At 41.4% G+C, this 12,275-nt stretch overlaps 2 protein-coding genes across 15 annotated transcripts in view; one reads left to right on the plus strand and one right to left on the minus strand.

Moving 5' to 3' along the window:
- The window catches only part of GPR174 (G protein-coupled receptor 174), a 76,783-nt gene that overhangs the window by 46,447 nt on the left and 18,061 nt on the right, over nt 1–12,275 (minus strand). The window lies entirely within an intron of this gene.
- Nucleotides 2,577–10,666, plus strand: LOC113931444 (periphilin-1-like). Of its 7 annotated transcripts, none has more exons than XM_027609408.1 (4): nt 2,577–2,688; nt 2,781–2,895; nt 7,777–9,071; nt 10,115–10,666. In XM_027609408.1, the coding sequence occupies exons 3-4, from the start codon at nt 8,372–8,374 to the stop codon at nt 10,186–10,188; spliced, it is 774 nt and encodes a 257-aa protein (XP_027465209.1). In that variant the 5' UTR covers nt 2,577–2,688; nt 2,781–2,895; nt 7,777–8,371; the 3' UTR covers nt 10,189–10,666. The 7 variants fall into 7 exon arrangements, 4 of the variants coding, with proteins under 4 accessions (XP_027465209.1, XP_027465210.1, XP_027465211.1 ...); XR_003522727.1 differs by having other exon boundaries at nt 2,609–2,895; nt 7,777–8,082; nt 9,020–9,132; XM_027609409.1 differs by having other exon boundaries at nt 2,609–2,895; nt 7,777–8,082; nt 9,020–9,071.

Consider the following 12,275-nt stretch of genomic DNA (forward strand, 5'->3'; position numbering starts at 1 on the left):
GCTGAAATCAAGAGTCAGATGCTTAACTAACGAAGCCACCCAGGAGCCCATCCAAGAATTTCTTAATAAATGAAAATACCACAAGGAGGATTTTCACATTAACCCATTAAGTGTAGTCAATCAAATACACTATTTTTCACTTTAGAGAGTGGACAGGATGAAATATACAAATAGAGATTCATTTTACTTTGTAGAAGAATGGAAGTAAAGGAACATAGATTGGGACAGTCTAAGTGGTGTAACATATTAGAATTACCAGAGAAGCCAAATTATATCTTAAGTATTGGCAAAGAATTCCACAAAAGGGAGGAGTGGGCAGGAAAGATAGAAGGCAGGCAACCAACATAATAGCTTCCACCTAAATAAATTTGTGTTAAACTAGACCTTTCAGGAATCTTTCTTCATCTAGACAGTAAGCTCCTTGGGGAGGGGGCTCCTTTCAAATCTAGTTTGACTACCAGCTTCGGTTGGGAGATCTTGAACCACTTGCTTTCTGCTCTCTTTCCTGCCCTGTCTCAGTTTCTTCCTCTTGTACAATGAGCGCAATAATGTATACTCCTGGAGTGTGTTGTTAAGATTACATAAGATATCCTAAGTAAAAGTCAGTAATACAGTGCTTAGCACATAATAGGTACTCAGTACATGTCATTTGTCTTTTTTTTCTGACCTCCAACATATATTGGTACAATGAGATGTCCCAGCCATTAAAGAGACAGAATAACAATCCCTGCAAGACACAGCATAGAAGCAGCAGTTTCAAAAGTGCCTAGGGTATAAGGGAAAGAGATCTATTTACTAATCTCAGAACTTGTGCTGGAAGAACAGGGTTCTTTAAAATACTTCAAGAACAAAAGAGCTGGTGGGTACCATTTATCTTCCCAACCCCAACCTAAATAACCAGCCCTCCCCCCCATCCCGAAACCAGTTTGAACAATCTTCACCTAGCTTGGTAACACTGAAGGCCCCATTCGTTGTTTTTCTGCATAGTTGCCCATCCAATCCAATCCACTCAGCAGTAGTCCCTCCAAAGTGACCCGTGCTCTGGGGAGAAGAAAAGATAATCACACATACCAGCTCAACTGCAACCCCAGCAGTGGGCTGAGGGTAGATATCTGGTCTGACTGCCAGCCTCTCCTGTCAATAAAAACCTCACTGGTGGCAGCACAAAGAGAAAGTCTTGTAGTTTGGGGTCACTGCAACCCCAAGAGACAGTGAAGGCAGACATCTCGTTCTGACTACAGGTCCCACTCACCAAGAAAATCCTTTCAGGGGACAATGTAGGGAGAGCACCCCACAATTCAGTGCAACAGCAGCCGCAATGAAAGGGCTGAGGATAAGCATCAAGTCTGACCCAACTATAAGACCAAGGTAGTCCTAGACTGGCCCCTTAATGGTACAGGGACCAAAACCTGCCCACAACAGGCCAAGTGGGCCAATGCAGCTGACTAGACTGAAGGCAAACATGGCTCAGCCACAACAATAGGGTGCATGCAACACACATGGAAAACACCCCTGAAGTGCCTGGTCTGGGTAACCAGGAGACATTGCTCTACAGGGCATTGCAGGATCTCTTCTTCATAACACCACTATTTTCAGGATAAGGACTATAAATGATCTTCCTAATACGTAGAAACAGATATAGGAAGTTAGACAAAATGATGAGGCAGAGGAATATGTCCCAAATGGAAAAACAGGAAAAAAATCACAGCAAAAGAGCTAAATGGAATGGGGATAAGCAACATTCCTGATAAAGAATTCAAGGTAATGGCCATAAAGATACTTACTGGACTTGAGAAAAGAATAGAAGATCTCTTCAACAAAGAGAAAATATTAAAAAAAAGGAGCCAGAGATGAAAAACTCACTCAATAACAGAAATTAAAAATACACTAGAAAGAATATATAGTAGATTAGAGGAAACAGAAAAACAGATCAGTGAGTTAGAAAACAAGATAATAGAAGCCAACCAAGCCAAAAGGCAAAAAGAAGAAAAAGAAAAAGAATAGTGAAAAATGAGAATAAGTTAAGGGAACTCAGCAACATCATCAATTGTAATGACATTGGCATTATAGGGATTTCAGAAGGAAAAGAAAGAGAAAGGGGGCAGAAAATTTACTTGAAGAAATAATAGCTGAAATAAACCCTAATCTGGGGAAGGAAACAGACATCCAGATTCAGAAATCACAGAAAGCTACCAACAAAAGGAAGCCAAGGAGGTTTGCACCAAGGCACATAATAATTAAAATGGCAAAATTGATAGAGAGTTTTAAAGGGAGCAAGAGAAAAAAAAAAGTGTGGGAAACAGAACGCCACAACGACCACTGGTGCATGTTTGATCAGACTCCAAGATCTCTGAGAAAACTCGAGATTGCAGGGTTAAAAATAACCCTAAAGGATCAGAGTGAAATGCCCTTGGGATGTGTGTGGTCTCTTCTAAAGTACACAGCAGAAGATGTTTTGTAGATAAGAAGTCAGCTGTAAATAGCACACTGTGCATTCCTTTCTTTGTTCTCTTATCCTGTGTTAAGGTCCCAGTACAATGGTGTTTACAATTAATTGATCACAGCCAGTTACAGATTTCTTTACTCCTTCTCCACTCCCACTGCTTCACTTAACTAACCCTGTGTATGTGGAAGAATGTGCCTTACTAAGCCCCTGCTGTAAATCATAGACCTATGTCATTGTAGAAGGTATATTAGATTATGGAAAATAAACCTCGGGGCCTTGGGCTGTTTGCTCGGGGTCCCCTCTGTGTCGCTATACTGTCGTCTCTTTTTCTCAGTTCCTTCGCCACCCCAGGTCCCGGACTCTCAGAGGTCGACAAGTGGTGCCCAAACAGGGACCTGAAGCCCCCGTCAAGGAGTGATCGGCCAGCGATAGGAACCTTACAGAAGGTGGTAAGTAGGAAAGTTTATTACAGGGTTATGGGGCAATCAAATTCAAAAGCATCAGGTTTTGCTGCATTAATCATTTTCTTAAAGAATATGGAGCTAAAGTTACTAAGCAGCACATAGAAAAATGTTTGGAAACAGTAGTTGAATATAATCCTTGGTTTCCAGAAAAAGGCTCCTTATATGAGGAGACTTGGGTCCAAGTGAAAAATAATGTCTTGAAGGCCATGAGACAGGGTGAAACGATTCCCCTTGATTTCTGGCCCATTTGGGCTTTAGTAGGAGTGGTGATCAATACTATGGAAACTGGGGATAAGTTATCCCCGGCCAAGGTTGTTAAAGAAACTACCAACTCTTTACATACACATGAATTAGACAATGAGACTTTAGAAAAGGCTAAGACTGAAAGTAAAAAAATTTTCGCGGCTTCACAGTCCCGGCTGTCACCCACAGCCCCTCCACTTTTAACGGAGGACCCCACCAAAGATGATCAACCTCCTTCCACAGTAGATTTATTTCTTCTTAAAAGATCCTCCCTAGCTCTCTCACCTCTCAAAAAGGAACTGCGACGGCAAGGGGCTAATGATCTATTTATGGCTTTTCCCATAGACAGAACACAAGCTGCTGGTCCGTCTATGAGGGATTAGATTTAAATGCTTTAAGGGAACTAAAGAAGGCTTGCCACTCGTATGGACCCACAGCCCCTTACACTATAGAGATTTTGAAAGCTTGGGCAAATTCTGGGGAATGGATCCCTCATGATTGGCATATGGTTGCATGGGCTTGCCTTAAGCCACAGGATTTATTACAACAGAAAATGTGGTTATCCAATGCCGCCTATATGAAAGCCCGGGTGAATCGGGCTAACCCAGCCATGCATCATATTTCTTTTGAAATGCTCACTGGCTCTGGCCCCTTTTCAGATGTTCGAGAGCAGTTGGTTAACACTTCGCCTGTAGCCACAGTGCAAGTATCTGAAATCACCCTCGCAGCTTGGGGAAAGCTAACCCCTTCAGGGGAAGTGGGGCAAAGTTATATAAAAATTGTGCAAGGCCCTACAGAAGCATATACTGATTTTATTTCTCAGCTCGAAATGGCTATTGACTGCCAAGTCGATAATAAACCTGCTAAAGAGCACTTGCTAAGACAGCTTGCTTTTGAAAATGCTAATGAGGACTGCCAAGCGGCCATCTGGCCACATAGAGAAACAGCAAACATTCTCGATTATCTTCATCTATGTAGAAATATTGGCACTCTTACACATCAAGCTCAGATAGCCTCCCTTCAGCTCATGGCCCTACAAAAACAACAGGATATAAAATGTTATAATTGTGGAAAAATAGGACATGTCAAGAAGGAATGCCATAAAGCCCCAAAACCTAGAGCCAATTCTCCCTTTAATACCGCCCCTAGCCTCTGCCTTTGTTGTGGCAAAGGCAAACATTGGGCCAAGGAATGCAAATCCAGTTTTGACAGGCAAGGTAACCCACTCCCGTTAAGGTCGGGAAACGGGATGCATGGCCACCTCCGGGCCCCGAAAAACAACGGGGGATTCAATATATCACCTCTCCAGGAGCAACTTCCTGCTGTGCACATAAACCCTCTGTGTTATCACTCAGTCCCACCACCCAGGGAAGTGCTGCAGTAGATTTAACCACTCCTTTTACGGTAAGTCTTCACGCTGGTCTCAGGTCTCAAAAAATACCCATGGGTTATTACGGACCTTTACCAAGAGGAACCATGGGTCTTGTGCTAGGAAGATCTAGCCTAAATCTTAAAGGAATCCAGGTGATGACTAGAGTAATAGATTCTGACTATGAGGGAGAAATAATGGTGGTCGCACAGACTCGGGTTCCTTGGACCTTTAAGGGAGGAGATAGAATTGTTCAGTTATTATTATTGCCCTATGTACAAATTGGTCAGTCCCAACAGATCAAAGGAGGAGGATTTGGTAGTACTGATCCTCTCATGGTTAAATGGGCTTCATTATTGACTCAGCCTGATCGTCCCTCTATGACTCTTAAAATTAGAGGAAAGACTTTCTCAGGTCTAGTAGACTCTGGAGCTGATATTTCAGTAATAGCCCCCCAGCATTGGCCTAATACCTGGCCCACACAAGCAACCTCTAATTCCATAGAAGAAATAGGTTTTGTGACGGCAGAAGAAATTTGACAAAGTGGTGTGCCACTTAAATGTGAGGGACCAGATGGATTAGAAGGAGTTATCCAGCCTTTCATCTTAAATACCCCCATTAATCTTTGGGGAAGGGATCTCTTGCAACAATGGGGAGCCGAGCTAATCATCCCCCCAAGTCAACCAGCTAATCAAATCATGACAAAAATGGGCTATAAGCCAGGACAGGGCTTAGGCAGACAACGTCAAGGAATAAAGGAGCCTATCATTGCCCAAGGACAAACTCATAGGGCTGAACTCGGTTACCCCTTTTTCCAGAGGCCATTGAGGAAAAGAGGCCTGCCCCTATTAAAATAACATGGACTCCTCAATGGCCCCTTCCGATAGAAAAATTGCAGGCCTTAGAGCAAATTGCTCAAGAACAATTGCAGGCAGGACATATAGAGCCTTCTCAATCTCCTTGGAACGCTCCTGTTTTTGTTATCAGAAAGAAATCAGGTAAGTGGAGGCTCTTAAAAGACTTTCAGAATGTTAATCCCATCATGGAGCCTTTGGGTGCCTTGCAGCCTGGGTTACCCTCTCCTACAGCCATTCCCAAACAATGGCCATTGATAATAATAGATCTTAAGGATTGTTTCTATACTATAGCCATTCACCCTGAGGATAAGGAGAAATTTGCCTTTTTTATTCCCAGCACTAACAGTAAGGAACCAATGAGACGATATCAATGGACAGTTTTGTCACAGGGCATGACTAATTCTCCTTCCATGTGTCAGTATTATGTTGGCCAGGTCCTCAGACCTGTAAGAGATGACTATCCTCGATCCTTTATCATTCATTATACAGATGATATTTTGCTAGCGTCACAAACTGAAACCGAATTACAAGATGTGTATCTGGCCACTTCCCAACATTTGACTTCCACCGGTCTCTTAATAGCCCTGGAGAAAATCCAAACAACTACTCTGGCTTCTTATCTAGGCACTGTGGTAGATAGAACCACAGTGAAACCTCAAACAATGCAAATTCGTAGGGATACCCTCCTTACACTTAATGATTTTCAGAAACTCCTAGATGTTAATTGGATTCACCCTCTCCTAGGGATCCCAACTTATAAATTACAAAATTTATTTAACACTTTACAAGGTGATTCTGCTTTAGATAGTCCTCGCACTCTATCCTCAGAAGCAGAGGCCGAACTGCAGTTTGTTGAGGAATGATTAAAAACTGCCTTTGCTTACAGGTATGATGATTCTCTCCCCGTGCTTCTTATTTTCCCTACCCCTCATTCTCCAACTGGTGTCATAGCACAAAAAGATGAACCTCTCGAATGGGTGACTTTACATACAAAAACTTCTCGAACTGTTACTCCATATCTATCTCTTGTCGCTTCACTCATTCTCCAAGGACGAAAGTGTTCTATTCAAATTCTTGGTTTTGACCCAGCGCTCATTGTTTTACTTATCTCTTCCACATCTTTTAAGGAAGTTTTTCCCTTCTCTACTGATCTGCAAATATCTCTTGCTGATTATACTGGGCACATAGGTTTCCACTATCCATCAGGTAAACTATGGGACTTCCTAAAGTGCACTGCCTGCATTATAAATCACGTAGTTTGTAACTCCCCAGTACCCTCAGCTCCTACATACTTTATTGATGGCTCTTCCTCCAGGCACGCCAGAATCTGGGGTCCTGCTATTCAGCGCCCCATAAAAACCCTTTCTGCTCAACAGGTTGAACTTCCAGCTTTATTGTTCTTCTTGCAGAACGTTCATTATCCTATAAATATCGTATCTGATTCTGCTTACATAGTTGGCATTGTTGTGCCTTTAGAAACAGCTCTTATTTTCACAACTCACTCTATCATTAACACTTTGCTTCAGGAATTACAGTTAGAAATTCAATCTCGAACTCACCTTTTGTTCATTACTCATATCCGCTCTCATTCTAACCTCCCTGGACCTCTTACACAGGGAAATCAGTCTGCTGATTTATTGGCTACTCCTATTTTTGAAACTCCACAAGCAGAACATGCCCATCTTCATACCAATGCCAACTGCCTTCATTCACACTATAAAATACCCTTGCGCTCTGCCAGGCAAATAGTCTCTTCCTGTCCTATTTGTTGACCTCTACATTTAACTGAGCATCCAGCGGGCATCAATCCCAGAGGCACAGCTCCTGACTGTATTTGGCAAATGGATGTTACTCATTTTCCCCCTTTTGGACGCCTCTCATATATTCATGTCACAATAGACACTTTTTCAGGATTTCTTCATTCTACTCCTTTGACAGGGGAAAAGTCTGGGCATGTCATTTCTCATTTGCTTGAATGTTTTGCTATTATGGGGTTACTTACTTGTATCAAGACAGACAATGACCCAGCATATACTAGCAAAAAAGTATGAGAATTCCTTGCAGAATGGTAAATACAGCATATCACAGGTATTCCCTATAATCCTCAAGGACAAGCTGTAGTAGAAAGGGTGCATGCCACCATTAAAAAACAACTCTGTAAAACTACGTCTAAAAAGAAAGGGGGAATCTCCCCCCGAGACGTCATGGCACAAACCTTATTTATTTTAAATTTTTTAAATTTTCCCCAAAGCGAACCATATACTAGAGCTGACAAACATTTCTTGCCAGCCTCAATCTCAACTCAGGATGTACCCATGTGGATAAAAAATGAGGAAAATAATTGGTTGTCCGGGAAATTAATTACCCGAGGCCCTGGTTATGCTTGTGTTATTCCAGATGGATCCAGTCTAGCAATTTGGATACCTCTTCAGAAAGTCCGGCCCAGGACTGGCAATAGAGACAACAGAAGAGGTCTCTCAGCTGCTGCAGGGATTGACTACCCAACCCCCTGTCTGAGAGATGGCAACATTCTCCTTGAAGAGACCTCGAAAACAAAAATTGTCCCCGACAACACCCCCAACTTGGGGGCAACTGAAGACCTTCACTCAGAGGGTGGAGCGAGTCCTGGAGATGACCAGATCTACCAAAATCCCTGAACATTTGTTCCTGGCTATGTTAGCAGTGGTGACATGTGCCTCTGCGGTAGGTGAAAAACATGCCTACTTGGGCATATGTACCCCATCCTCCCTTGTTGCATCTAGTTGAATGGACAGAATATGGACCTACTGTTTTTACAAATGACTCTACTTATCTCCCAGCACCTTGGTCCTCTGTACCCCCATCTAAACCAGAAGAAGAAAGGACTCTTATGAATATCTCTTTAGGATTTGAAACATTACCCTTATGCTTGGGACAGAAAAAAATATGTCTTCCCCTTCACTGACAAACTTGGGCCCATATCCTTCCCCCGACCAAATCATACAGAACCTTGATGGGAATAATGACCACTTTATCATTTAATTTTAGTGAGGTCAACACAACTAGCACACTGGGAAAATTTGATGATCCTGTCTGTACTACAATCTTCTATAAACATTATGTTTTTGAGCCTATATACTGGTCCCACTGCAGGGGACCCCATGGAAAAATCCTTATGTTAAATAATAGAATGGTGGCAGATTGGGGCCCACATGGGAAGTTTTTAAATAACTGTTCTGAGGATGTGAATAGCACCATATGTGATTACATTACTAATATTAGGTGGAATCACACTGACCATGGTACTTATACCCATCATCATACTAAAGGGTTAATGACATGGCATGAAGGAGGACTGGCACCTCCTTGGCCTCATTTGGTAACTGATAAAGACCATGTGGGGCCAGAACACTGGGATCTTTGGAAGCTCCCAGCTGCACTGGCATCCTTATATTTTTATGCAGGAAATTTCTCAGGGACATCTCAGTCTTCGAGTGATTATTGGTTTACTTACAATTCTTTGATATCCATACAAGCCTGTGTTCATTTACCTTATCTCATCGCAATAGGAGAAATAGAAGTTAACTATATTATGAGGAACATTGATTGTCCCAACTGCCGGTTGTATACTTGTTTTAATCATTACCATCTCTTTCAACAGCAGTATGGATTCCATCCTTCTTCTCCAGGACCATATGGGGGTCTGGATCCCGGTAAATCTCACAATAAGTGGGGAAGAAAACCCTGTTGAAGGTCTCTTGTCAAAAATGTTGAGTGAGTTACTTTCCCGCAGGCAACGTTTCGTAGCTACACTAGTACTTTTCATTCTGGGGCTGATTGGTATTGCCACAACAGCAGCAATAGCTGGGGTGGCCCTGCAAACGTCCTTGCAGACTCACAACTTTGTCAAAGCCTGGCAAGAAAAATCACACAACCTCTGGCTCATGCAAACCAAACTGTATAAAGAATTACAATTGAAGGTTAGCGAATTGGAACAAGCCATAAAATGGATGGGGGATCAACTTATTTACATACAACAGCAAGTTTTTCTTTTCTTAAGTGTGATTGGAATTCCAGTTCAGTCTGCATGACTCCCTATCCCTTTAATGCTTCCAAACACACTTGGGAACAAATTAAATATCACTTACAAGACATCCGTGGTGGGCGCCTGGGTGGCTCGGTTGGTTAAACAACTGTCCTTCCTGGAGTCCCGAGATCGAGTCCCACATCGGGCTCCCTGCCCAGCAGGGAGTCTGCTTCTCCCTCTGACCCTCTTCCCTCTCGTGCTCTCTATCTCATTCTCTCTCTCAAATAAATAAATAAAATCTTAAAAAAAAGACATCCGTGGTAATTTATCCCTAGACATTCAGACTCTACAACAAGAGAAGTTTGAGACCTTTAAAAATGCCTTCCCAGGGTGCCTGGGTGTCTCAGTTGTTTAAGCAACTGCCTTCGGCTCAGGTCATGATCCCGGAGTCCTGGGATCAAGTCCCACATCAGGCTCCCGGCTCAACGGGGAGCCTGCTTCTCCCTCTGACCTTCTCCCCTCTCATGCTGTTTCTCTCTCTCTCTCTCAAATAAATAAATAAAATCTTTAAAAAAAATGCCTTCCCAAAAAATCAATATGGGCAACTAGCTTCTGATATCGCTTATGCGCTGGAAGGTCTGGATCCCTGGGGATGGTGGCAGAGTATCACCCATAGTTTTACTAGCTCACTTTTTGCAATTTTAATATGTTGTCTTATATTTCTCATAGGATACTGTGCTCTCAAAAAACGAGTGAGTGCTCAAAACCTCCATCACAGAGTGCTATGGCAGTGGCTGTTTTGAAAAAAGAAAGGGGGAGCTGTGGGAAACAGAATGCCACAATGACCACTGAAGAATGTTTGTTCAGACTCCGAGATCTCTGAGAAAATTCGAGATTGCAGGGTTAAAAATAACCCTAAAGGATCAGAGTGAAATGCCCTTGGGATGTGTGTGGTCTGTTCTAAAGTACAGAGCAGAAGATGTTTTATAGATAGGAAGCCAGCTGTAAACAGCACACTGTGCATTCCTTTCTTTGTTCTCTTATCCTGTGTTAAGGTCTGAGTACAATGGTGTTTACAATTAATTGATCACAGCCAGTTACAAATTTCTTTACTCCTTCTCCATTCCCACTGCTTCACTTAACTAACCCTGTGTACGTGGAAGAATGTGCCTTACTAAGCCCCTGCTATAAATCATTATAGACCTATGTCATTGTAGAAGGTATATTAGACTATGGAAAATAAACCTCGGGGCCTTGGGCTGTTTGCTCGGGGTCCCCTGTGCCTCGCTATACTGTCGTCTCTTTTTCTCAGTTCCTTCACCACCCCAGGTCCCCAATTCCCAGAGGTCGACAAAAAAGAACAAAAAACAGTTTCATAAAAGGGAAACTCCATAAGGCTAACAGCTGATATTTCAGCAGAAACTTTGTAGGACAGAAGAGAGTGGCATGATATATTAAAAGTGCTAAAAAGGAAAAAAAAAAAAACTGCAACCAAAAATACTCTATCCAACAGGGCTTTATTCAGAATAGAAATAGAAGTAGTTTCCAAGACAAACAAAAGTTAAAGGAGTTCATCACCACTAAAAATGCTAAAAAGCATTAAAGGGAATTCTTTGAGTGGAAAGGAAAGGCCATAATCAGGAGTAAGAAAATTACAAAAGGAAAAAAATTTACAAGTACATGAAAACATAATAAAAGTAGTAGATTGGTCACTTATAAAGGCAGTGTGGCGGTTAAAGCTTAAAAGCAGTAAAATCAATTATACCTACAAAAATCAGTCGAGGAATTCACAAAATAAAAGGGTATATGGCATGACATCATATACATAAAATGTGGAGGGTGGAGTAAAAATTCAGTGCTTTTAGAATGAGTTCAAACTTAAGCAATCATCAACTTAATATAGACTGTTATATGCACAGGATGTTATATGTAAACCTAATGGTAACCACAAATCAAAAACCTATAATGGATTTGCAAAAAAAAATACAGAAAGAAAGGAATCCAAGTGCATCATTAAAGAAAGCTATCAAGCCACAAGGGAAAAGAGCAAGGGAAAAAAATGGAACAGAGAAAAAAATTTTTAAAAAACCCTATAAAACAAGTAAAAGATAGTAATAAGTACATACTTGTCAATAATTAGATTGTAAATGCACTAAATGGTCCAGTCAAAGACACAGGGAGAAAGAATGTACAATACAGAAAAACCCATCTATGTACTGCATACAAGAGACTCATGCCAGACCTAAAGACATATATAGATTGAAAGTGAAAGGATGTAAAAACATTTATCATGCAAATGAAAACAAAAAGAAAGTGTGGTAGCAGTACTTATATCAAACAAAATAGACTTTAAATATTTTATTTATTTGTTTATTTATTTATTTATTTATTTATTGTAGAGAAAAAGAGAGAGAGCACACATGAGCAGTGGGAGGGGCAAAGGGAGAAAGAGAGTCTCAAGCAGATTCCACCCTGAGCACAGAGCCTAATAATGTAAGACTTGATCCCATGGCCCTGAGATCATGACCTGAGCCAAAATCAAGAGACAGAAACTTAAACAACTGAGCCATCCAGTCTCCCCAAACAAAATAGACTTTAAAACAAAGATTGTAGCAAGAGACAAGAAAGATATTACATGACCATAAAGGAAATAATCAAACAAGAAGATACATCAATTGTAAATATTTATGGACTCAACATGGGAGCACCCAAAGACACAAAGCAAGCATTAACAGACATGAAGGAAAAACTCCATAATAGCACAATAATAGTAGGGGACTTTAACACTCCATTTCCATCACTGGATAGAAAGAACAAGAAAATCAACAAGGAAACAGTGGCTTTGAATGACACATTGGAACAGAAGAACTTAACATATATTCAGAACATT

Source organism: Zalophus californianus, chromosome X (genome assembly GCF_009762305.2).
Source record: "Zalophus californianus isolate mZalCal1 chromosome X, mZalCal1.pri.v2, whole genome shotgun sequence".
NCBI lineage: Eukaryota > Metazoa > Chordata > Mammalia > Carnivora > Otariidae > Zalophus > Zalophus californianus.